The 27,252-nt window shown below is 42.2% G+C and overlaps 1 protein-coding gene across 1 annotated transcript in view; it reads right to left on the reverse strand.

Annotated features, from left to right (window-relative positions):
- MAN2A1 (mannosidase alpha class 2A member 1) overlaps window positions 1-23,289 on the reverse strand; it is a 57,625-nt gene extending 34,336 nt beyond the window's left edge. The window contains exons 1-6 of the mRNA XM_081930430.1: window positions 23,152-23,289; window positions 12,428-12,688; window positions 9,442-9,586; window positions 7,707-7,878; window positions 3,701-3,828; window positions 2,212-2,385 (exon numbers count right to left, since the gene is read on the reverse strand). Coding sequence (XP_081786556.1) covers window positions 2,212-2,385; window positions 3,701-3,828; window positions 7,707-7,878; window positions 9,442-9,586; window positions 12,428-12,688; window positions 23,152-23,286 — 1,015 coding nt within the window. The 5' untranslated portion in view covers window positions 23,287-23,289. The remainder of the gene's footprint in view (window positions 1-2,211; window positions 2,386-3,700; window positions 3,829-7,706; window positions 7,879-9,441; window positions 9,587-12,427; window positions 12,689-23,151) is intronic.
- Between the last annotated feature and the right edge of the window lie 3,963 nt (window positions 23,290-27,252).

A 27,252-nucleotide genomic window follows, 5' to 3' on the forward strand; every position in this document is an offset into this window, starting at 1 on the left:
AAAAGATTGATTGCTCACAAACACTACAATAACTCAGTGTCTTAAAGATAAATATAACAGTGTTAAGTAAAGAATAGTGCAGAGAAACCCAATGAAATACAATGCCAGGTTACCCTGAAATGCCAAATTCAATACGGAAGAGACTGAAACAGCTTCAGAAGCAACAGGTCTAAGCCCCGGCTCAAAAACATAGAAACGCCATCTTAATAAAGCAATCTATCATTAGAGACTTACAAACATTGTGTTTCTAAAAAGGAGACTTTGAAAGTTGATCATCTTCATCAGTGCATTTAAGCTAGCCCACTGAAGTCGGGGGGGGGCGTGAATGGTTCAAATCCTTAGACCCAACCCATCTACTCCAAGCTTTCCTCAATTTTTATTTTATAAAGTTCCTTTATTATCTATGTTAGTACTGTCTACTCTGCAGAGGAAAAGAAGGAAGAGAAACCAAGCAGCCCCCAAAACAGGGTAAACTAAATTTTGATCAATTCCACCACCCAGTCTTACAAAGCAATGTCAAAAAAACTGCCTGCTGAACAAAACAAGAATACTGGCAAATAAATCTGTTTAGAGCCATAACCACACTTTTTTGAGCCACAGATACAATCATAATCTCACTTGTTGCATAATTTTAAATCCCTTAATTATATATTGTACATTGGCCTTGGGGTTCTTTGTGGTATTGCTTAACAATATGTTGTGTGCTTTGCTTATTAGTTCTTGTTGTGTATGCCAAACTTTGAAATTGGCAAGTGTGCTGTACAAAGAATTCAGGACACTACCTTTCCTTACACAAACTTAACATGTCAAATATAGTTGAAACAACTTCCTACAGCAATGGAGGATTAAATTTAATAATACAGTTTTCTGGTGCCAAATAGTTTCCAGGCTAGGTCTGCCATATGTCTGGATTTTCCTGGATATTACAGGGATTTTCAAAGGTGGAAATGATGTCCAGGGGAATTTTCGAAAACAGCGCTTTGTCCTGGATCTTAGGAAAGTCAGCTTTCGGGGTGCCTTGATTTTTACTTTTTGAAATATGGCAACTTTAGCCCAGGCACTTTCCAACATTTGCTTCCCTCTGTAAGTATAACCTTTGCCTCTGTCTCAAATAGAAAGAATTGCCTGAAACACTTTCTATCTTCAGTTTTCCAAAGCAAACTCCAATTATTCCTCAATCACTAAGGACAAAGAAAGAATCTCTTTGTTTGCCAGGATGAGCTTTAAATAGCCATATTACATGGTCACTCCTGGCTTTTCAAACTTTAAGGTGCTGCTTTCAGTACTTTATGTGATATGACATAGGTGAGCTCCGCATGCAATTTCTTGAAGGTCACTGAGCATTTTCAGAGTTCTGTAAAAGTAACACTCATTTAACACCTTAACATCCTTGTGACCTGCAATCTGGAAATAGCTAAAAGGAGTATAAAGAAATGCCAAAAATAATCCTATTTTCCACTGCTGATCCCTTCCCCATGACATGGCTTCAATGAACACTGACCAACATGATTACAATTATTGTATATTTTAACCTACTACCCACCACAGTTTTCAAGAGAAAAAAATCTGTTATGAAGACCAGTGCAAGATGAACGCTGGGCAAGTGTGAACGCTGTACTAAACCATGGCTTAATTCTAAATGGCGGTGCCTCAGCATGCCTGAGAGAAGAAGGTTCACACATTTCCCTCTACCCCGTGCTAAACATTAACCAACTACTGTTGTAAGTCAGAATTCCTGACTTATCCATAAAACTAAGTCAAGGTTATTTGAAACTGAAAGCAAACATTACAGAAGGTCTCCTCCTGACTGCAAGAGAAGAAAAAGAACATGAGCCAATGCTATGTGCTCCATCACATAGCGCTAAACCATGGTTTAGCATTATGTGCAAACCAGCCCATTATCTTTTAATTTCTGAATAGCTATATTTTTGTGTTTCAGCAAAACTGAGCAAGACTCCTGCAGCACCTTACAAACTGAAATCTATTATAGTATGAGCTTTCGTTAGACTAACGTCTAGTGCATCGGATGAATAGTGTATTGCATGTAGTTCTATAAATCATTTTGAAGTTACAAATTAGTTCTGAAGATAGCAACATAGAAAACTCTATTATCGATTAAATGTTCCGGGTCAAAGCAAGACCTTCCAGTTTCAAAGTATTTGTTGCTATGACAGTTCTTGGCATAAGGTCATGCAAAAAAGGAATACGTACCCCAATTCTGTCTCCAAAAAAATTCTAGTGTCTTCTGGGCTGCATGATACTTTTTAATTGAATAATGAACTCTCTGTATAAGCATATTGGAAAATCCAGTGCGTTTCAAAAGATAAGCCATGGTTGGTGAATGTCCAAAGGGATCAACTGCCCAACCAGATTTTGGTTTCACTCCTAATAAAAAAAAGAATACACGTTGAAAACGCACACCATAGGGGAATAAAAATGAAAGTGCACCTAGTCTTGCACAGTTAAGATCTCATCCTATAGAAACTCAAATCCTTACCACTTAACTACGTTAAAAGAAGGGGGGGGCGACCCAGAAGTTTAATTTACTTATCAGGGAAGAGCTTTTATAATTCGGCTAGTGTTTGTTTATGCACCTGCGGATTCATGGAAAATATTTTTTTTTTCCTCGTATCAAAAATGTCTGGCTCGCACCCCTAACCAATTATGCAAGAATGAAAACAAAACAGCATGGCTAAAAATGACATTCCACTTGTCTACAGGACTGCAATTATACTTTACTAATTGAAGTTGTTGTTTTTCAAGTGGCATTTATTTTAAGGATTCTTTCTACGCAATTTTTAATTGCTTAAGTTTCAAATTACACATTGGGAATGTCAAGACTGCAATCTCTTAATAATTATTAAGAGACTAGCATGCTCATCCTCCCACATGTAAAGTCACCCTCCTTCTTTAAAAGAAACTAACCACTGTGCATTATGTTGGCACCAATTTTGACCATTAGTAGCTCAATCATGTTTTTTCTTCTTCAAAGCAGGGCACTTTGAAGCTAGTCGTGATTAAAATTACACTACAATAGATTATGACCAGGAAAGCATTTAAAAACGATTACTATGGCAAACCACTGCAGTCTATGGATAAAAATAATCAATAGCAGTAAGTAACTGAATTATTTATTCTGATCTGTAGGTGGTAAGAAATCTGCCGCACTAACAGTTTTAGGCTTAACTGAGTTCTCTTACGTGTTTTCACAATGACATCTGCTTCCTCTATAACTCTGGGTAAAGCGAGTTTCGCCATATAAAACTCAAAGGTACACTATTACATAAACTAAAAACTGTTATTTATAACTTTCCTGCAACTAATGTACAGTGGTAGCTCGGTTTAAGAACAGCTTAGTTTATGAACAACTTGGATTGTCAATGCTGCAAACCCAGAAGTAGGTAGTTTGGTGTGTGAACTTTGCCTTGGAATAAGAACATGTTTCGCTTCCTGTTGAGTGTGTTCCATTTGTAAACTGAGTCCCACTGAGTCCCCCGCTGCTATGGGAAAGCATGCCTTGGTTTAAGAAAGGACTTCCGGAATGGATTAAGTTTGTATACCAAGGTACCACTGTACTGTGGTTGTCAATATTGAAAATGCAATCATTTCATTAACGGGAAACAGTTTTTCTAAAATACTGTTAATGAAATAAAATACCTTGTCACAATGAAATCACAAGGCAAAAGTTACATGAACCCACCTAGGGCCTTCTCAAGCCACTGATGCCCTTCTATCAGCTGGTCAATTATAGCAAAATAATGAGCAGACGCTTCATCAGGCATGACCCATCCCCCTGTTACAATTTCAAACTGTCCATCTTCAATTAACCTGAAAAACATATTTACTGAACTTTTATTCATGCATGTAACTATTTCCAATCAATATGTTATCTGGAGTAGCAACATACAATGTTGGCAGCAATGATACTTAAATATTAACAATACTTTCACCATGCCATAGAAGTTGTGGTGAAAGAAGAATGGCAACTTAAGTTGACAGAATATGCGCAGCTTGCAGACTTAACATATAAAATAAGAGAACAATGAGAACATACGTTTAGAGAAGATTGGAAAACATTGATTGAATATATGAGAAATAATTGTGTACAGCTAAAAACGCTGGCAACATTAAGATAAACTCAACAGTGTAATTAAGCTTTGATGGATGCAATAATGGAATATTGAATGGTATAGTTTTTGTAAAATATGCAGGGGTTTATGATATGTAAAATGAACCATGGAAAGAGAAGGGGGGAAGTCATTTATATCTTAAGGATGTAAAAATGAGTATTTTAAATTGTAAAACAGAAAATTTAATAAAAATTATATACAAACAACAATACTTTCACCATGCAACAAGACCATTCTTAGCCCTCTGTAAAATGTTAAGAAGCAGATTTTATTAGGAATCATATACACAACCATCTTTCATGTTATGGAACATCTTCTAATGATAAAATCATTTTCAAGGTGACTGGTCCAAAACTCAGCAGCATTGAACCCCGCCCCCTCAGCCCATCAACTGACATCACCCAGTGACATCAGCTGATGGACAGGTGGCTGTGGTTTGGGGTGACTGGCCTGTGAAACAGATTCTTCACCCCTTGTCGAAAACCTGCTTTACTCAAGCTCTGGAAGAGCTGCGCTCTCAATTCTATAGAAACTGAAATGCTCTAAAAGCTTCAGCTTTGACCGCTCTGAACAGCACCCTCTTGAAAGAAGAATGGCCACAGGCAGTATCTTAAACACTTTTTGACTCCTAACGTATTTCCATCGTGTAGCTGGCATGTTCAGTGGGATTAAGACAGTGTAACTTGAATCAGTGGGTTCTATAAAGTGCAACTGTTGACAGACTGTGCCTATATTTTAAACATGGGTGGGTTGTCCGTCCCCATATAAAAAGATGTTTCACTCTCAACTTGCTGTACTAACCTGAGTTAGCAATAGTTTACCCTCATTTGTTTAGAAAAGGTTGATAGGTAATCTATCTCTAGAAAGCAGCTAATTATATAAAACAGGCAATTCACCTGGAATACCCATGCTTTTGCCCATGTCCAGATTTTAAAAGCCTTGGACTAAATTAAGAAAAACAAGAGGATTGAGAAGGAATTAATTTCCTTTGGGCTCTTTTCCACTTCCTTCTCTCTCAAACCCGTAGGAAGCTGTCAGTTCTGGTTTTTATTCATGAGATGGCTCTTGCTAACTCTTTGCTCAAGCCTCCTAATCATTCCCTTCAATACTTGTTCCTCAAAGAGGATGACCACTAAAAGTAGCTTGCATAGCGTGGACAGCAGAAGTTGTTGACGAAAAGCCAATGGAAAGGTGTATCCAAAAATGGGCCCCAAGGGGAACACACTGCAGATTTTATCAACTGCTGCCCTAATAACGTATACGCAGACAAATCTGAAACAAATGTTGAACATTCTAATTTGTGTGGCAGTGAAAAATGAAAGTATATATATTTACACTGTTAGTTCTAAAGCGTGAAATCCACGCACGAAAATCCACTTTGATCTAGCTTCTGTGTCTTAATGCAAGTCAAAAGTGTCTAATTGCCAATTACCAAGTCATTATAAATTGGCAGCAGTATCAAAGAGGACTTTCTTACAATCAATAAATAATTTGTTGATTAGTACCTCTTCTTCTTTTTAAATTGAGACTAACAGGATTTTTAACAGAATGTGAGGATCCCACAAATTACGTTCTAGCTCAGCAGCCCAAGAGGTTCTTTCATTGCTGCACAAACCTTTTGGAGCAGGCAGGCTGAGTGTCCCGGACATTAAGGAGATCCAGAGAAACCCCAGTAATAGAATTTACATTGCCATAGATTGGAAGAAGGACCGGGTACTATATAAGGCTTCTCTTCCTCAGCACAGATCAAGCATCTTAGCTTGTTCCTGCAAGCATTTCCCTTCTTTACTGTTTATGCTGGATTTTGGTGGAAGGTACTGTGCTCCTAGCTCAAGTTGGTAGAGCACGAGACTCTTAATCTCAGGGTCCTGGGTTTGAGCCCCACATTGGGAAAAGGATCCCTGTGTTGCAAGGGGTTGGACTAGATGACTCTCATGGTGACTTGCAACTCTTTAATTCTATGATCCCTTAACACAAAATGGCAAACACAGAGAAGAGGAGTCAAGTTTGCGGCAAGAAAAAGGCACACCACAATTTGCCATATAGCTAAATGAATCACCCTGTTTGTTGCTGTATCACAAATTCAGCATCTGAGTACAGTGGTACCTCAGGTTACATATGCTTCAGGTTACGTACGCTTCAAGTTACAGACTCCGCTAACCCAGAAATAGTACCTCAGGTTAAGAACTTTGCTTCAGGATAAGAACAGAAATCGTGCAGCAGCAGCACGGCGGCAGCGGGAGGCCCCATTAGCTAAAGTGGTGCTTCAGGTTAAGAACAGTTTCAGGTTAAGAACGGACCTCCAGAACAAATTAAGTACTTAACCCGAGGTACCACTGTACCACCAAGTGTTGGGGAGCCAAACAACAAAGGATAATGATCACCGCCATCACCCTGCTTGTGACGGGCAACTATCTGAAACAGAATCATGGACTAGACAGGCAGTTCGTACAGAAAAAAATGCTGAACATTTAAAAAATAATACACACATCCCCTCTCACTCCAGCATCAACTTGTTAAGGCACTAATTGGAAAGGCTCTCACTGACTTGAACTACATTGCTTCTCAGTATCAACCTAGAGGTGTTATCAAGCAGGTTGTAATGAACACTCAGAATACCAATATGCTTGTTTTGCATGCAAAATATACTAAGCCATAAAGCTCACTATTGAAAAACTATGCATCATGACAACACTATTTGGGACAATACCATAGCAATGAATACTGCAAGCAAAATCTCTTTCAAAGGGTTTCAAGAAAAATGAATGTTGATCCGTATGCTTTGTGTCAGCAACACAAAGTTAATTTGCATCTCTCTGTGGAGTTAAGAGACCAGATCTGATGCAGTAATTTCATTTTCACTTGTCATTCTATTTTCACTTTCCAGCCCTGTGATTTAGTCACACTCGTCAATCAGCCTCGAGAACTGTCCCCACTTGACTTGTACGCAGTGCTAATAAAGCTACGCTGCCCTGCCCTTTGGTCCGTGGCAAGCACTTGAATACTTATTGGGACGGCTCCTGCCAACAACTTGCCACATTCTCTACAGCATTGTTAATGCTTCCGGTTTCAGAAACAGAAAATTCAACTGAAGCTACACAAATGAGTGACAACTACATGAAGGAGAACAGCAAAGAAACGGTAAAACCGTTGGGAGAAAAATGCCTAATTCAACAACTTTCTAGAGTAGCTGAATTCTGGCATTTCTGTATCTTAAAAACTAACCTTACTGCAGGTTTGGGTTTTTTTCTTTGTTTGTTTGTTTAAGTGGTAACCCATGACACTGTTTTCACTGAAGAATTGCTTGTGCTACCACTTAAGATTTCTGCTCTGAAGTGTTCATCTTATAGCGCTTGGTAATTTAACCGTTAAGGAATTCCACTAAATTGTATATCAGGGTGGGGGAGAAATCCCAGATACAGCAACATGTTAGAACGCTACAATTTATGAACCTGCGAATAACGAAAACAGCTATAGTTAATATTGATGTAGTTTCATACTAAACTGCCTTTAGGGCCTCTGACAGAATGGGAGGCATATACATATATATACAATAAATAAATAAAATATACAGACCTTTTCACAGCATCCTTCTTCTGACTATCTATTCCATCCCACCACTTGGAAAAATAAGAGATTTCAGACCATATAAATTTCCTCCCTTTGTCTTCTTGCAGCTTTAGAACCATGTTATTGAGAATATGCTGTGTCTGATCTCTAAAGTAGTCATCAAATGTCTTCAGCCAGCCTTATAAACATAAAAAGATCACACAGTGACTAAATTAAGTAGAATACAAGATTTACCAGAAACAATAGTCAAGAGTCATTTACCTGACTAAGGTTACACTGGAAGCATTTTGCAGACTGGCAGTGACACATACACAGAGATACTGAAAAATTAAGTGCATCTTATATCTTGTTGCTTTTTAGCACTTCAAAAACAAAAGTTATGGTGCTAATCCTGCATCTTGGTGAATGATCTGAGCATCTAATGCTGTAAGACAGGGGTAAACAACATGATGCTAAACCAGGCACAGGCAAACTCGGCCCTCCAGATGTTTCTGAGACTACAATTCCCATCATCCCTGACCCCTGGTCCTGCTAGCTAGGGATGGTGGGTGTTGTAGTCCCAAAACATTTGGAGAGCAGAGTTTGCCTGTGCTAAACAATGGTGTAACCATCTACAACTCCCACCACTGACTATGAAGGCAGAGGCTGATGGGAGCAGCTTCTGGAGGTCACCAAATTAGCTACTCATGGGGAACGGCACATGTTTTGAAATAATAAAAAGTGAACCAACAGAAGTCAGTTCAGCTGCATGGTCATCCCTTTGTAAAGAAATACCACGAGCAGCTAACACATTGGGTTAGGAAGTTCTCCCTAACATGTCCTCTGAATCCTTTGTCTTATAACTTGAACCCATTTGTTCAGGTCCTACCCTCTGGAGTAACAAACAATACATTTTGTCTATCACCTACATGGCAGCCCTTCAAATATTTGAATACGTCTATCGTATTGCCTTTTTAATCATCTCTTCTCCAAGCTAAGTATATCCAAGTCCTTCAATCTCTCCTCAAAGGACTTGTTCTCCAGGGCACTCACCATCTTTGTTTCCCTCCTCTCTGAACAAATTCCAGTTTGTCAATATCTGTCTTAAACTGCAATGCCCATAACTCACCACAGTACTCCAGGTGATATCTGACCAAAGCAGAATAGAGCAGTACGATTACTTCTTGTGAAATGGCCTTATATTTCTATTGATGCAGCCTAGAACTGCATCAGCCTTTTTCAATCTCGCATCAAGCTGCAGACCTATTTAGCCTAATTGCCATTAATACTTCTACCTCCTTTTCATATATGCTGCTGCCAAACCAAGCATCACCTATCCTGTATTTCTGCATCTTCTGTTCCAAGGTAAATGCAGAACTTCCAAGGTAAATGCAGAACTTTACAGTTATCCATTGGAATATGTTATTAGCTTTAGCCCTTTTCTGTTTTATGTAAAAATAATAATAATAATAATGGCATGTTTCCCATGCAAGTTTTGGGCTCTCAGCATTTCTCAATCTGTCTGTTCCTTAAATAAACTTACTGGTCTTATCCAAACAATCAAATGGCTCTGGATTTTAGAGTGTTAAGACTCTTACTTGCCAGATATGCCTTGTGCGACTGCCCTAACAAGGGATAAAACCTGCCCTACACAGAAAGAATGTCAAGGACCACATTTCAGCCACATTCGAGGCCCAGCAGATAGTGATGGCAACTGCCATGCAAAAATAAATCTCCAAATCCTTTTAGAATTTTGTATTACCTGGGTCATTATGCGAATGAGGCACAACAAAAACTTGAAGGGGTTCACTGTCCCACTCGTGTTCATCATAGGTGATATCAAATCCTTGTTTCCAAACTCCACCATCTGGATTATCAAAAGGAAGAATGTCATAGACATCTAGCATCTAAAATGGATGAAGAAAAAAGGTTACATGAGAACACATTCAGTGGTTGAGTACACAGTTCTGCACTTACAAAGGCAAGGCTGTAGTCAGTTGCAAATTATTATTTTTTTTAAAAAAAATAGTAAGGGGGAAAACTCACACTGAAAATTTGTCTATGTTCTTTATTCAAAGGAGAATTTACATGGAATACTTTGAGCAAAGTATCTGTTTAAGTTATTTAATTGAAACTTTGCACCTACTGAATGTGATCAATAATCACCACAACCCCACTTTCTGCATGCCTAGAGTGTTAACTCCTTTCTGAACAAGAACAAGGCATCAAATACGACTACAGTCGTACCTTGGCTCCCGAACGCCCTGGAACTCAGACGTTTTGGCTCCTGAACGCCAGAAACCCAAAAGTGAGTGTTCCGGTTTGCAAATGTTCTTTTGGAACCTGAATGTCCAACGGGGCTTCCGCAGCTTCTGATTGGCTGCAGGAGCTTCCTGCAGCCAGTCGGAACCTGCGCTTTGGTTTCTGAACATTCTGGAAATATGTCTAATATTTATTGAAGACTTCTTGAAAACACTTTCAAGTTGAGCTGCAGCATGGAAGCCCCCCCTCCCCGGTCTCTAATAAGGAGTATAAATATTTTCTGTCTTAAAGACACGTTTAGTTGCTGTCGTTTCCTTGCGCTCCCTTTGTCCGATTAAAGAAAGTACGTATTCTAGCAATAGTAACCTGCTGTCTTTATGCTGGGATTTGTTTTTCAAGTATGCCATCACATGAGTCTTAATAACCCACTATAATTACAAGCACAAGGCTGATGGAATCAGCATTAAATCAGGTATTAGCACAGTGAGCTGATATGTGTGCTTTTTCTCGATTTGTTCAACGTACAAGACATAAACAGGGAAGCTTGAGCGTGACTACTCTCCATGTCACATTGGATTCTGCAATTACGGCTTACCTTCCCCACAAAACCTGCTCAAAGGTAACCAAGCAACTATTACACCTTACAGTAAGTGAACAAAGGGACACAATGCATTCTACACTCTTTTTAATAAAGATGCTGCAACATGGGCATCAATCTTCAGTCCGACAAACTAAAATCCTATCTAAACCTTGCAAAGCACGAAGTTGCATGTCAGTATTCTGTTGCAGAATAAAGTCTTTCGGATCAAAATCAGGGTTTGCATAACTGATATTAACTGCAACTGCTGAGATGCTGACCAGGTATCAATGAATTCCATTCAATGCAACTAGAATTATCGTCTCCTTTGGGGGATTTGTATGACGATGATCTTACCACAGTGGCTTTCATCTACACAGTAATGCAGTAATATTTTTGTATTTATGACACAGAAGCCTCCTTCAAAAATCACCTAAACTTTCTCAATGTTGGAAGGGGTTAGAAAAGTCACTTGGCTGTCACTGACTGGAGACAGAAAGGGTCTAAACAAGGAAACCTAATAAGATGCTGTGGCCCAGGAAAAGCAGCAGCAGATACCTGGGCAGTTAATGGACTACAGTAAAAAGGGGGGAAGGAGTGTTGAATATGATGGATGGGAAAGAAAACTGTCCAGAAAAGGAAGAAAGAGAGGTCATAGAAAGAAAAGAAGCTGAGAAAGAATAGCAGGCGCATTCACATGGCCAAGAGCTAAAATGCCAACAAAAGCTGACATTTACATAATGACCTGGGGAAAACAGTCAAATCTCTGGCTGTTGGACTCAAGCAGTGCTTTATTTGCAAAAGCTTTATAACACAAAACAAGGCTAATTCCCTACCAGCAACCTGGCTCAATCTTTTGAGCTTGCAGACCTCCCATTATTCAGTATCTTCATATCTTGAAACATTTTAACATCCATGTTATAGCTTTTCAGATTTAAGTTTAGTTTTTAAAGGCAACTTGCATCATAAAGATGTATCTTTTAACATGCCAATAGAGAAACACTCTCTGTGGGCACAATCATTCCAAAGCACAACGAGAATGCTGCAACTATATAATGCGACACCATGCATGACCTCTCATTTCTCAGATGAGCCAAGAGTGCCCACCGGTTATCCACTCATATTCCACCTGGAAAGAATGCGGCAATTCCTTAAAACCAAAGAACTGAACAAAAAACATCCCTCAGGCTGCAACACAGCCACCTTTTCTTGCAAGTCCCACTGACTTAAGTATAACTTACAGTCAAGTGTTGTTGTTTGATTAACCTGCAAGTCAACTAAGTTGTTTGGGAAACTCACTTAAGGACCCACTTTTAAAAGCTTAGTAGTGGTTAGGAGAGGAAGTAGTCTAGTCTGTTTTCCTGACTTCGGCTGAGGATTGGAAAAAAAAAGGTTTCCAGTTGCATTATAGCATGGGTAGGCAAACTAAGGCCTGGGGGCCGGATCTGGCCCAATCGTCTTCTAAATCCAGCCCGCGGACAGTCTGGGAATCAGCGTGTTTTTACATGCGTAGAATGTGTCCTTTTATTTAAAATGCATCTCTGGGTTATTTGTGGGGCATAGGAATTCATTCATTATTTTTTTCTTCAAAATACAGTCCGGCCCACAACAAGGTCTGAGGGACAGTGAACCGGCCCCCTGCTGAAAAGGTTTGCTGACCCGATTACACACTTCTTTTTGGTATGCAAAAGATCTGCACAAAATGCATATTTTATGGATGGGTGTATTTTATGTAAAAAGCGTATACAAGAATTATAGTTTAAATGTGGACTTTCTGTGCATTCTTAAAGAAGAAAAAGGAAAAACCTGCACAAGCAAGATTAACCTACGACTGAGCACCCAGTGAGACTGAAAGGAATGGAATTAAATACTCAGTTCATCCACAGCAATAAATTCACTATATTCTTACCTGTACATCTGAGGCTTGGCTTCCACTTTTTGATGCAAACTGACAATCTTCAGGGTCAACTGAGAGGTACATAGTGGCAAGAGGTGACAGCTCAGAGAAGTTTCCTTGACTGAAGTTTATAGCCTCTGGAGTACGTTGTCCATCTTTGACAGATTCACTCAAATTGATCACAGAATCTCTTATGTTTGAAATTATTTCATTATTTTCTGCCAATAAGCGCTCCAGGTGGTCTATTTTCTCTTGCAGTATTGAAAGCTGACCCTGTGGAGAGGCACAACATTAGTCCTTCAAATGTGCAAGCTACTGTAATTCACATCCCGCTTGTACTGAATGAAACTCACAACTCTACTAAACAGGCCTTCAGAGTCCAAAGGAAAAGAAATGGAAAAGAAGAGCCCCTGATGACCAAAGAAAACTTTCTCAGAAAAAGATTAAAATAATGAAGACTGTTTTCTTCAATAATTAAAAGTCTTAATATAAAAAAAAAATAACAGTAAGAAAGCACACTGACCAAATCCCTTACAAATCGGTTTTCAAATTTTATCTTTTCAATTCTTTTCAGCCATGTTTTCAACTAAAAGCACTTGTCTTCCTATTAAGGCAAGACCTGACTGAAAGGTTTTGTAGCCTGCTGCAAAAGGTAATAAAAGGTGGTCTTCTATTTTCATTAATATGCAGACATTTTCTTCATGACATATAATTTTAATAACCCGTTTTCAAGAGGAACTGGAAAGAGTTTCAGGAGAGAAAAAGAACAAGTTCGACCAGCTGAGGCTTGTCCACATCATCAATGTTCTGGGAAGCAGGTGTTATTTCCTCCTTGCTTTATTGGGAGTTTTTCCATGCATCTTCCCTTATGCTATTGCTTGTGTCATGTAAGCTGCCTGCCCCAGGCACAAAAAGGCACTAATCTGTGCAGAGAAGTGTAACTTCTCCAGTGCATTCCTTGCTATGGCAACTGTTGTTCAATGTCCAACAGCTGCTGTCAAGCGGATTGCCACCAACATATTGGTTACAAACTGGTCTAGACTAGGATCATTTAACCAACTACCAAATGCACTTGAGGAAAAATGCAGAGCCATGACAGGTGTTAGCTACCTATTTTATGTAAATGTAAAACGATCGTTTATATACCAGTTTTAACATTGCCACAACAATCTGAAACAGCAACTTTTAATCCACTGATGACCGAATGTTTAAAGACATTGCCAACAAAAGAAGAGTGGCAGATGAAACTGATGGACTATGCCGAGTTGGCGAAATTAACTGGGAAAATTCGGAACCAGCAAGACCAGACTTTCCTGAAAGATTGGAAGAAATTTATGATATATTTGAAAGACAATTGTAATCAACTGACATCGCTTATAGGGTTGCAAGAAGTTTTGTAAGGAGAACTATATGAATTATTGCAAAAATAAAAAAATTGCAAAAAAAGGAGTTTATTTAGGATTTGGATTTTAGAGCAATAACTATTAAAATAAAATGCAAAATCAGAAAGAAAGCTAGAAAACCATTAGTCAAGGTTGATGGAAGTCCTAGGCTGTGGTAGCCAAAGGTTTGTTATAGTGTATAAGATGGGATGTTATGTTACGTTTGGAAAACATGTGTAAAAACCAATAAAATTATTTTTTAAAAAAAGAGAGTTTAAAGACAGTGATCTGCCCAAAGTCCACAACAGAAAATGCACAGGAACACACGTTGAACAGCTAAAACTCAAATTCTATCTACTGAAGGACAATACATCCTGTTTTACACCAGGGAAAGGTAAAGGTACCCCTGCCCGTACGGGCCAGTCTTGACAGACTCTAGGGTTGTGCACCCATCTCACTTAAGAGGCCGGGAGCCAGCGCTGTCCGCAGACACTTCCGGGTCACGTGGCCAGCGTGACAAGCTGCATCTGGCGAGCCAGAGCCGCACACGGAAACGGCGTTTACCTTCCCGCTGGTAAGCGGTCCCTATTTATCTACTTGCACCCGGGGGTGCTTTCGAACTGCTAGGTTGGCAGGCGCTGGGACCGAATGACGAGAGCGCACCCCGCCGCAGGGATTCGAACCACCGACCATGCGATCGGCAAGTCCTAGGCGCTGAGGTTTTACCCACAGCGCCACCCGCGTCCCACCAGGTACAGTAACACTAATCCATTCAACAGCATATAAATTCTCCTTCGGGGCATTTCTGTTTCTTATTAGTACAGTGGTGCCTCGCAAGATGAAATTAATCCGTTCCGCGAGTCTCTTCGTCTTGCTGTTTTTTCGTCTTGCGAAGCATGGCTATTAGCAGCTTAGCGGCTATTAACGGCTTAGCGGCTTTAAGAAAAAGGAAACAAACTCGCAAGAACTCGCAAGACGTTTCGTCTTGCGAAGCAAGCCCATGGGGGAATTCGTCTTGCGGAACGACTCAAAAAACGGAAAACTCTTTCATCTTGCGCGTTTTTCGTCTTGCGAGGCATTCGTCTTGCGAGGTACCACTGTATTTCTGCAGGAATCCTGGGGGTTGTTGTCTTTCCCCCAGTCTAGATCATTTGCAGCTAGCTCTTTTATTTTCTGTCTTAATACACAGTTGCATTTTTTAAGCTTCTGTCTGAATGAGCTGCTTTCTAAAAGGGAGGCTCATTAATACCTTTCCATTCAAATGTTACAGTTTTTATCAGGTTTACAAGCCACACAGTTGCTTAGTTGCTGATTAGATCATTCCTTTGATGTGACAGTTTTTTTTTGGGGGGGGAGATACAAAGGTTTGCAGTATTCTTTCTGGCATCTGCAAAGCTGAACACCTGAAAGCAATTTATAAATATTATGGCAGCACTGAGAAAGTTTTTTTTTAAAAAAAGAGCTAAAGCACTGAAGTGTTACTTCATGCCCCCTGGTGGTACATTAACCAAATGTCTAAGGCCAAAATTATCTGAAACATTCTAATCTTAGCAGTCCTTGAGAATTATACAACAACAAAATCACTTCCAGTTAAGACAATGAGCGAGCGGTGTGCATTTCAAATCTATTACTTTATTACCATAATTTTGGAACACCTGAACTAATGATTCCAGGGAACACAGATATGATATTTGGCTACAGAAGTAATGTTTTGCAACCACATGCAAGTTGGTTCCTGCTTTTCTTCAAGCGGGAGCACCAGGTATAAAATTTACTTCGGATTTTTTGAAACCTCACAACCTCAATTAATTCACAGTTGCATCTCTAACAATACAAAACTTGAATTCTTTGTATTCGCAATTATGGATTCTCACAGGACTGAAGGCTTTCATTCTTTAGTAACATTCTGGAATATCAAAAATACTTTAAGAATATAACAGCTTTAGAAGAAAAATGAAAGACTCTTACAGCACCTAATGATAATACACTTATTTTGGTGAATGTAACCTTTCATGGACTACAGTCCACTTCCTTGAAATCTTATGCTATAATAAAAAGCTTTGGCTTTGTGATGCAAAACTGTTGTTTTTGCTGCAACAGATAAAAGTAGTTTTAGAAGAGGAATTGCTTCATTCATAATTATACTTTACTCATGGGCTTACTGCCCCCTCCCAGCTGTGAAGCAATGCAGAGTTCTGGGTATCCAAAACTCAGTAATCAGAGTCAATTTAGCTGATAAAAGTGATTTGCACAATACTACCAAGCGAGCTTAATAGCTGAGCAGACAATTCAGTGTTAAAAATTCCCCAGGCACTAGGCGTATTATGCGACTTGCGCAGGTCCAACTGCGAACACGTGGAGATCACTGGATGCCAAGTTGGCGACTGACATCTCCATCTGGCTGGCCCCTCCTGCTTTCTTAAGATGGTAAGCAGAAGAGGAGGAGTTTGGATTTGATATCCCGCTTTATCACTACCCGAAGGAACCTCAAAGTGGTTATTCTCCTTTCCCTTCCTCCCCCACAACAAACACTCTGTGAGGTGAGTGGGGCTGAGAGACTTCAGAGAAGTGTGACTAGCCCAAGGTCACCCAGCAGCTGCATGTGGAGGAGCGGGGAAGCGAACCCGGTTCACCAGATTACGAGGCTACTGCTCTTAACCACACCACACTGGCTCTCCAGTAAATAAGAGCTTATTTATTGCATTTATATCCCACCTTTTTCTCCAAGGAGTATTCCCCTCCTCAGTTAATCCCTACAGCAACTGGCCCAAAGTAACCTGTGAGCTTCACGACTGAGTAGGGACAGCTATATAAATTAGGTAGGTAAATAAATATGGGAAAAGCAAAATGTCACTTAAGGAAGGATCTGAAATATTTTTATTGAAGCTTGTATTTGTTTTATACCAAATTGTTTTATTTAATGTGTTGTAAACAGCTATGAGATTTTTTTCTTTAAAAGATAGAAAGGTATAGAAATGAAATGAATCATCATCATCATAAATTTCATTTTTTTTTAAAAAAAAAAAGGTGTCTAGATCAGGCATCCCCAACCTCCGGCCCTCCAGATGTTTTGGACTACAATTCCCATCATCCCTGACCACTGGTCCTGTTAACTAGGGATCATGGGAGTTGTAGGCCAAAACATCTGGAGGGCCGCAGGTTGGGGGTGCCTGGTCTAGACATTCCGTTGTGGCGGCTGTAACCTAGGTTTTAGGTGCCGTTTGGCAATTAGCTCATATATCTGAGTGTCTAACACTGGCAGACATATAAAGTCAGATCTCCCAAGTCTTCCCCTCTAGGGAAGGGGATGTTTGCATGGGAAAGGACAGATCAGACAAAAGGATGAATGAGACCCCACAACACGATCCTAAGCTCCAACTAAGGTTAGGAGATGGTTACACTGTCCTTTGGGAGATTTTGCCACGTTGGGCAAAAGATTCAAAAGAGTTGGACTAGATGGTCCTCGTGGTCCCATCCAACTCTACAATTCTATGATTATAGGAACACTACAACAGATTGTGTTGTTACTGCATTGTTATTAATATTTACAGCCTGGGCTTCACCAGGAAGTCACAGGATGGGTCACAACAATCTAAAAATCAACATTAAAAGCTGTTTGAACAAAGGGCAGCCATAGGAATAGGGTAGGTCCTGAAAACACATTATCTCAAGTATCAAAGGTCAGGGCAAAGAGGTGCGTCTTTATCATACGATAAAAGCTGCATAATGAAGATGCCAAACACATCTGCCACACATAAAACCCTTTTCCGCCCAACACCTGAGGGAGGGCTCCCACTGCTGGTCTTAATACTCAAGAGTCTGTAGAGAAGGAGGTGGTTTTTCAGATATTTGGCACCCAAGTCATTTAGGGTTTCAAACACTAATGTGAGCACCTTGAATTGGGCCCAGACTGGTAATCAATGCAGCTGTTTTAAAACAGGCATTATATGCATTCTGAAGGGAACCCCAGCCAGTAATTAGAATTTGAATTTTGGACTACTTGGAACAGGCTTCTTCAACCTTGGCCCTCCAAATGTTTTTGGCCTACAACTCCCATGAACCCTAGATAGCAGGATCAGTGGTCAGGACTGATGGGAATTGTAGTCTCAAAAAATCTGGAGGGCCACAGTTGAGGAAGCCTGACTTGAAAGTTTCCATTCAAACAGTAATGACAACCCTGTTTATATTTTTGAAACTTTAGCTTCACTCAGATGCTGCTTTAGAAAACCAAAGAGTCGCTTTGTTTAAAGGAAGAAGTTTAGATTTAAGGAAAGCCACACTTAACTGATTATTTCATGGCATTCATGCCAAGTGTCACATCGTTCAATAAATCTAAAAAGGGCACAAAACTTTCCAGGGAGGATCATATTCAAACAGAGCCAGGCATTTTGTGCCATGTACACTTTAAGGCCAAAATGCCTTGAGGTTATCTTTTGAGCTGTTAGCGAATGCTGTGTTATAGAAACATTGATCTGTTTTCCCACTAACAGATCTAGCAAGATTCAGCTTGCAGCCTGTAAATGAATCAGTAATCTCTTGTTTTGGTATAGAAAGTCAGAGCTGACTCCTTTTGCAAACACAAGTCGTACTTTTCATTGTTCTTCTAACAACTTTCAGCTGCATGCTTGGATGGGTTAATTAAAAAATGTACGGCAAAACAGTCTTACCCTTTAGAATAACTTTGTCCAACTAGGAAACCATTGAACACCCAGATAGTCTTATTCTTTGATATTTCAACTATATATGTAAAGAGAAAGAGAGACACAGAGAGATCTGCTCTGCATGTGACAGAACAAGTCTGTGCATTACCACCCTGGGTCAATTGTGTCTGTTCTGTAAAGTTTGCAAAACGTTTGCACATTTGAGAACAGGTAGTAGAAGACTGATAACACAGGGAGGAAAGTTTAAAAGGGCTTTTTTGCTTCTTCCTGCTTATGTGCAGATGAAGCAAACCTTGACCCCTGGATTACCATTACGTCCAACTTTGGAAGGCTCGAAACAAATGTTCAACATAGATACCGAGAGAATAAAAACAAGGTTGTGCTGCAGGCTGATTTTGAGGTACTTAGCTTTGAGGAACTAGGTGCTGCTGTTTTATTTTAAGAACCTGAGCTACAATAAAGAGCTCTGCATCACTGAACACCAGAACAATTTTGTCGGTTTTGTCTGTTTCGTTGACAGCGACACTACAGATGTAACACAGAGCCAGTGCTAGCAGGGAGGGAGCAAGACAGACCACAAATATGTGTTCAGATTAAACCCACTAACTATGGTTTACTGTGAAGGTGCAAACCAGGCCCCTATGCTAAATTCTCTTCAGACGTTACAGGAAAAGTGCATTTGATCTGCCTTGCCTCGTGTGGACTGTGTGTTCCAAGTGTCCTTCAATCATGCCAAAATGTTGATGTTTACCCATGACAGTGAGACACAGGGACCAATCTTACTCTGTAATATGTGGAGCTGCCTTGCCATCTCCACAGATTCAGTTTGCTGAGGAGCACTTCACTGAACTCTACCCCCAAAGCCAAAGTACATATTGATTTTTAAACTGAAGTGACTTCAAGTCAAGTTTCTCACTTTAAAAAATCAAGTATTGTGTAATGACTGGTGCCTGATCTTGCTTACCCCCCCATGTCCTCAGCCTCTCCCCTTCTGAATTTTGTACAGTATTATGTTGTAAACCTGTAGCAGGTCTTCTGCTGCTTTGGGTTTTTATTTCATTTTGTCCACACTTAAAAACCTCAGGACCTTTAGAATTAGTTCATTAAACATTAGTTTCTTTTCTTTAGGGGAAGGGGCCACAGCAAAGCACCACTAGAGTCTTCCATGGGTATATCAGGAAGTCTCCTATGTCTATAACATATGTGCTGTCTGACTTATGACCCTCAGTCTCTGGATATTTGTGTATTGTGGGCACAAGATCACACACAATTTGCTGTGAAGGGAAGTGATGTGTATAAGTCCCTTTGGGTTGGGAAGACTTTAATCCCTAGTCTGAAAGAAGTGACAAACTGATGCCGCAAGAGACAAACTCATTCCAGTCAGAAAACTGCACAGCTACCAGGACTGTGTTCCTTTCAGCACTTGCATATTAACAGCCCAACCCTATGAAGAATTAGGTTTACTTAAATCCACTGGTCTCACTGAATATTTTAAAATATGCCTGACTCTGCATACTAACAGGCCATAAATCCAGGGCGCTTTTTTTTTCTTCCGGAACTCTCCGGAACTCAGTTCCGGCATCTCTCAGGTGGACACCATGGCCATTCTAAGAGAATGAGGGAGGAAATCATGTTGAGTTCTGGCACCTCTTTTTCTAGAAAAACAGCACTGCGTAAATCCTATTATTTAGATTTCAACCAACACGTATTGGAGAACCACATGTCAACACACTGAATTTAACTTCCAATTAAAATGTCCAGAATCTATAATAGAACCAAAGATATACTTGTTTTCTAGTCTATTTTGTCTGGACAATGTCTGGGTGGGAGACCACCTGGGAACCCAATGTACACCACCTTGTACAGATGTTGAGTTTCATGACGGAAGCAAGGCTAGATATAAATGCACTAAACAATGTCCTTTTGTTTGACACTACGCGTGCAAATGGTAAGAAAGAACTACCGGTACTTCACATGCCTTATCACACATTTCCTCCCTTCAAAAAAAACTTTGGGATACAAGTGCTCAAGGCAATTAAGTTATCCGTAGTGTTAGGAATATATGACGCCATCTGAGTTAAATATGATCGCTTTGAGTCTGCATCTGCTGAGGCCAGCCTGCCTATTTTTCAAAGGGCGAACTGTGTGTGTGTTTCTTAAGCTGACACTCTAGACAGTATCAGAACACCCCAGATGCCACACTGTCTGTGAAGACAAGCTGGAACTTGCCCTGGTCTGCCATTCAAGATCAGATCGGGCCCTGGGCCTAGTGCACAGCCAAGTATACAACCAGGAATATTGTAGGAGGCTTAATGGTGAACTAATGAATACTACACTGTACCCTTCTGCCAAGTAGAAAGGTCCTGAATTTGAATAAGAATTACTGCCTTTTCCTCTGGATCTGTAACCAGGCAAGCAGAAACATCTGTCTAACACATTTATCGAGAGGCTCGTTTTAAACTAGAAATTGCATTTTACCTTTATTTCCCCAAGTGCATTTTTAATGTTTTGTTTTAAACAATAAAGTGATCTTCTTGGCTAAGGAAACTTGATCTGAACAGATTTCTAAACTAGGCTCTTGTCACCTCACATGAGAGCTTTATCTGTTCAGCAAAGACTGATCATTATCCCTTTAGGGAGGGAAGATGGCTGTTGAGAGGGTGCAAAGGTGGAATAGTTGCAACTCAGTACCCTAACTGGATCTTTTAACTGAAGTAGTAAGAATCCATACTGCTCCCTCAGTAAGTGGCAGCAACTATTGATTTGAGTGTGTTTTGTGGTGAGATAATCACACCACAAAAGTTACTAGGAGTAACTAGAAAACCCTCTATTTTCAAGCCGCTGCTGAGCTAAGGCTCTCTCAAACACAAAACCAGGAATGTCACAACTCTTTCCAACAGCTTCCCAAGGCCTTCTTCCTATGCAACCTAGCATGCTGGCGTACTGTTGCACAGGAAAACTTTCTAAGCAGCTTTTAAAAAAAAAAAATCAAAGCACCAAACACTTTAGAAACCTATCATTTCCATAATATCTGTGCTCCATAAAGGCAAGGATACCACTTTCTAGAATGTGCATATTAAAGCACGGGTTACGCAAGAGATGATAGATTTACTAGCAGTCTTTGGTAACTATACTTTACTTAATAGCATAGGAATTTTAGAACCACAGAGCTGGAAAAGAGCAAGATTTCCCCCACCCCAGCCCTGTACTAAATGCTGAAATACACTTACTTTGTTACACAACCCATGTTGAGTTTTACAGCTCTGAGCATTAGGCCAAGATCTGCAGGAAAAGCTGGTTTAAATAAAATAAGCTCTTTCCTACTGATATAAGATAATTTCAATTCTTTTCCAGCGGTACATTCTAACCTGTTAAGCAGTTGAAAAGCCTCATTTATCCAATTCAAATGCACACCTCTCTGTGCCAAAGTTACCTGTCTCAGAAGCAAACACACCCTCTTATATATGCCGGGAAAATTATTCAGCCTGACATAACTCTTTTGGGTGACTTGATCCTAGCCAGGAACGTATTAGATTATTTGATTTGTACTTGTCATATAAAATCAGGAAAAGTACAAATCATAAAACAAGGTGTGTTTATGTGTAGAAAATAAGCCCTATGCTTTCACACTGTATTAACTTTCTAGCAACAAGCAAGTAACTCGATAATGTAATGTAACAACAATGGACTTCAAACATGGAAACCTAGCTCAATGCTAACTTGGCAGCCTCAGTCCAGCCTCACACACAGGGCCTGAAGTATGCCAAATAATTTTTGTTTAGGGGAAAAACAGGGCAACTCCCATGTATTTTGCCTTGAGTTCTTTGGGGAATAAGGGGGAATATAGAGGGTGGGAAAAGTAAGAGTTTGCAAATAAAAAACAGTTGTGCCTTGGGACTAGTACAGCACCCATTTAACAGGCACACAGGAAAAACTTGCTTTTTCCAGTCTCCAAATGAGTTTCCCTCCCACATTCACGCAGCTCCTATCAAGCCGTTAACAGCCACCATCCCCTTCACTTCCCAGGTCTACTTTAGGGTAGCAGAGTATTGTAGTCCTTTTCTGATAGCCACGCCACCTGTCTGAAGCCTTGCACCCTACTCCCTGGCTATGACTCCTCTGGAGTAAGTATAGGACAGATAGTAGCAGGCACTTTTTATTACTACAGTACGTACTCCAAGGCTGTGCCGAGCGTGACATTCAAATCTGGCTCCGGGACTGGCCTGCGGCTCGAATTAAGCCTACCCAACATAGAAAGTAGGGCACTAAGGCGCTGAGCTCCCATTTGAAGTCGGTCAGGATGCGACTTTTCCCCAGGGGAAGGCTACAATCCCACGTGCAGTTTCCACCCGGGAATTCGTCCCATCGAATCAGACTGATAAGTGGGCGCAGAAAGGGGGCAGATAGGAGTCTACTAGTGCTCCCCACTCTCCATCGAACAAGGGGGAAGTATGAGCAACTTCCCCTTTCCTTTCCGGAGACACCCCACCGCCCAACCCCACTTGACTCAGATCCTATCTACGGGCAAGGGCACTGATCCGGAATCGGTTTATGGTCGCTCAAACGAGCTTTCTGCATTTCCTTCTCTCCTGGTAACTGCTCACAGTTGCGATACAAGCCTGCGTGACACATAAATACACACACAAACACGCGCACCGCGATCCATCTGCCCCTTAACCCCGCACCAACTCACCTGGGGGAAGGAGCCTTCGCGGCGGTGGTTCTTGGGGTGGTCCAGGTGGCCCCGATCCAGCATCAAATAGAGCGAGAAGATCACCACGCAGAAGATCGCGCTGCCAAACACCGTGAACTGCCGGCTCAGCTTCATCGCCGCGCCGAGCAAAGGCGGAGAAGCACAAAAAAGAGCCCCGAGCGCAGCTACCCAAATGCGCCCCGCGCCCTACCCCGCCCAGTAGCGGCGGCAGCGGCTCCAACTAAACTTCTGAGCGCGATCTCCAACAATCCCGGCCCCGCCGCCGGGCCGGAGAGCTCGGCAGGAAGGACAAAAGTTCCCTCCCGGGCCCGGGCGGACGCCAGCCAGCGGGGCCGGGGCGAAGCCAAGCCTCCAGCCGCTTCTCCGAGTCCCTCGGGGCAAGTTCTCCCCTCCCGTCGGGGCCCCTCGAGAAATCCACCAAGATACGCCCGGGAGTTTCGGGGAAAGGCGAGAGGGCTCCCCCGCTCGAGCTCCTCCGGCGCGAAGGGGAGCGAGGAAGCCGCGCGGGGCCGGCGAAGGGCAGCCAGCCGCCCGGGCGCCTCGACGCAGCCGGAGCTCCGGATGCGCTGCTTCCTGATCGCCTCCGCCAGAAGCGGGACTTGGAACCGGCGGCGGCGGCGGGCGAGGAGGGCTCGGCGCTCCCACGCTCGGCGCGGCTGATAAGGAAGCGGGGAGGAGCCGCGGCCGCCTGGCCCGCCAGTCCAGCAGCAACAGCGCCTGCTGCCGCCGCCGCCGGAGAGCGACGCGCTCCGCCCCCAGACACGCACCGGGGAGGAGAGGCGAGGCGAGGCGGAGCCTGGCCCACCACCAGCCACACAGCGCCACGACCACGCTGGGCGGCCAGGCAGGCGGGCGGGCGGGAGGCGTTCGGCGATCGCGCCTCGTTCTGCCGCCGTTATTACGTTTTCGAGGCAGCTCGCGGCTGTTCTGCGCGTCCCTGTGGTTCCGCTTGCACCGTAGCGATCGCGCTTCCCGCAGAAAAGCGGCACTTGGGGGATCTCGGCGCAGAGATCAGTTCCCCTTTTTCCCCCCAAATAGACGCTTGCACAAACCCAGAGCCCTAGGAAGGGATTCCCATCCCCTCAAGCCGAGGGCTTGCATAGGATCGCAGCTGCGCGTGAATGCAGCATAGGATCCTGCATTGGATCGCAGCTGCGCGTCAATGGGAGGAAGCGAGCTTGGCATGCCCGGCCGGCGGGAGAATGCGCCTTTTGTGTTTTGCGCCGCGGGGAGCGGAGCAGCAGCTGCTGCGCCCGTTTCCCTGGAGCCTTCGGAGGCTTCCAGCTGTTGCTGCCTTAGAGACGGCGGGCAGGTGCGAGGCGGGACACAGGCACTTGCCTGACGCTTCTCTTCCGCGAGAGAGACGGAGCAGGGGCCCTCGATGCCCGCCTGGGTGGGGCGGCCTCCCTCCCCGGCACGAGTTAGAAAGTTGTCCCGCTCTTGCCGGAGGCGGAGCGGAAGGCGCGGCTCGCTCCCACGTACGTCGGGGGGTAATTGCAGGGCTCGGCAACGGAGACCGGAAGAGCGCGCGGCTGCTTAGCTCGCAGCGCCTTGGCATCGCGTGCTTGCTCGGAAGTCTTCAGTCACGCTAAGAAGCGAGGGGAGATGGGATCGGAAATAGCTGAAAAACCGCATCCTTCCCGCGTGGGGCTGGAGATCTCAGGGGGAGCCTCTCGGGAATTCCCCCACACTTGGGAGTTGGAGTGTCCCTCCCCCCCTAAAATGTCGTTTTATTATATTTTCATATGTGTTGCAAGCCTCCCAGAATGGCTGGGACAACCCAGCCAGATGAATGGGATATTATTAATAATAATACATAATAATATAATTCCCCTGTTTAAGGGAGTTTTCAATGTTTGATGTTTTATTGTGCTTTAATATTCTGTTGGGAGCTGCCCAGAGTGGCTGGGGAAACCCAGCCAGATGCGTGGGGTATAAATAATAAATTATTACTCTTAATTATTATGTGGTCCGCCAGAGGGCGGTTTGTGTGTCAGCCCCGAAACTTGTAGAATTTCCTCCCCATTGTATGGCTTTCCTTGCCTGCTCTATGACAACTGGAATATATATTTTAGGACCTACCCCTCTTCTTTTTTATGTTAATTATTAAAACTGAATTTAATATTTAATCTGTTGTAAATTGTTTAAACTTATTTTTAATATTGTAGTATTATGTTATAGAAAGCCTTGGGACCTTATGGTGAAAGTATAAATAACTATGGCTGAAATCCTAACCTTTATCACCAAGTCTCATTGAATTATATAGGACTTACTTCTGGGTTTGTGCCTTTAATCCTTTGACTAAAGGTAAAGGTACCCCTGCCCGTACGGACCACTCTTGCCAGACTCTAGGGTTGTGCACTCATCTCACTTAAGAGGCCAGGGGCCAGTGCTGTCTGCAGACACTTCCGGGTCACGTGGCCAGCGTGACAAGCTGCATCTGGCGAGCCAGCACAGCACACAGAACACCGTTTACCTTCCCGCTGGTAAGCGGTCCCTATTTATCTACTTGCACCCGGGAGTGCTTTCGAACTGCTAGGTTGGCAGGCGCTGGGACCGAACGACGGGAGCGCACCCCGCCGCGGGGATTCAAACCGCTGACCATGCGATCGGCAAGTCCTAGGCGCTGAGGTTTTACCCACCCGCATCCTGATAATCGTTTGACTACACATAAGCAAATACCATTTGATTCAAGGAGACTCATGCCTGGGTGAATGTGTGTACGATTTCAGCCTTGTGGTATATTGAACAAATGGCCTAGTCTTCTGTAGTAACTTCTGCGTGGTATCTTGCATACGTACCATTCCAAGCGTCTGGAGTTCAGTGGGAGAGTTTACAGTATTCCCCCAAAATTGTGCAAAAAGATAGAATAGGATTTCATTCACACTTTCCTCAGAGGAACCCCATTGACAGCCTGGGTATTTAGGTTCATGTTTCCCTAGACTAATGTTACTTAAAGCTGCAGTCCTTTACAGTGGTACCTCAGGTTACATACGCTTCAGGTTACAGACTCTGCTAACCCAGAAATAGTGCTTCAGGTTAAGAACTTTGCTTCAGGATAAGAGCAGCGGCGCGGCAGCAGCAGGAGGCCCCATTAGCTAAAGTGGTGCTTCAGGTTAAGAACAGTTTCAGGTTAAGAACGGACCTCAGAACGAATTAAGTACTTAACCTGAGGTACCACTGTACATACATACTTGGATAGGAGTAAGTCTCGCTGAGCTCAGTTGGACTAACTTGCAAGCAGGCACATATAATATTGGCAATGCAGAATTCATATATTGTGGGAATCCCTCCTATAACCCTTGTTGTAGATGGGAGGCGGCAAAATATTTGTGTGCTCATGTCTAAGGCTATCTTTGAATAATTCAGTCAAATTCATGTGGCTTGTGAGTAGGACTGTACTACAGCTATTTTGTTATGTGCCCTTTTCAGCATAGGGGTGGTGGCATTTGCTAGAAAGTTTGCTTTTAGCTGCCCAGAAAGTTCACTGGTCAGAATGGAGGAAAAATAAATTTAGCGCTGCCACCATCGTCAGCCATCATGCATTTTCATCTGTTCAGCTTGATGCTTCCACTTAAATAGAGAACAGTTACAAGCCATTGAGTAAATTTCAGCATTGGTCAGTCTGTTCATACCTGGATAAATTATACTGCATACCAGTCCCCTTTATACTATTAATAATAATTTTCATAAAAATGCAAACCATGGTATCAAAGTTGTTTGTATAAAACTGCTGTTACCAATAGTTTTTTTTTAAAAAAACGCATGTTTGCAACACCATAAAATCTTATTCTAAAAAAAGAAAGTTCTGCATTATTTCATGAAATATGAGCAAATATTTTTAATTTTCCCCCACAATCGGTTCACATCCTTACCAAAGGGGTTAAAAGTAATCATAGTACAGTGGTACCTCAGGTTACATACGCTTCAGGTTACATACACTTCAGGTTACAGACTCCGCTAACCCAGAAATAGGGTTAAGAACCTTGGGTTAAGAACTTTGCTTCAGGATGAGAACAGAAATCGGGGCCTCCTGCTGCCACCACGCCGCCAGACCACATTAGCTAAAATGGTGCTTCA

This window comes from Podarcis melisellensis, assembly GCF_964234715.1.
Source record: "Podarcis melisellensis genome assembly, chromosome: 11".
In the NCBI taxonomy this organism is placed as follows: Eukaryota; Metazoa; Chordata; class Lepidosauria; order Squamata; family Lacertidae; genus Podarcis; species Podarcis melisellensis.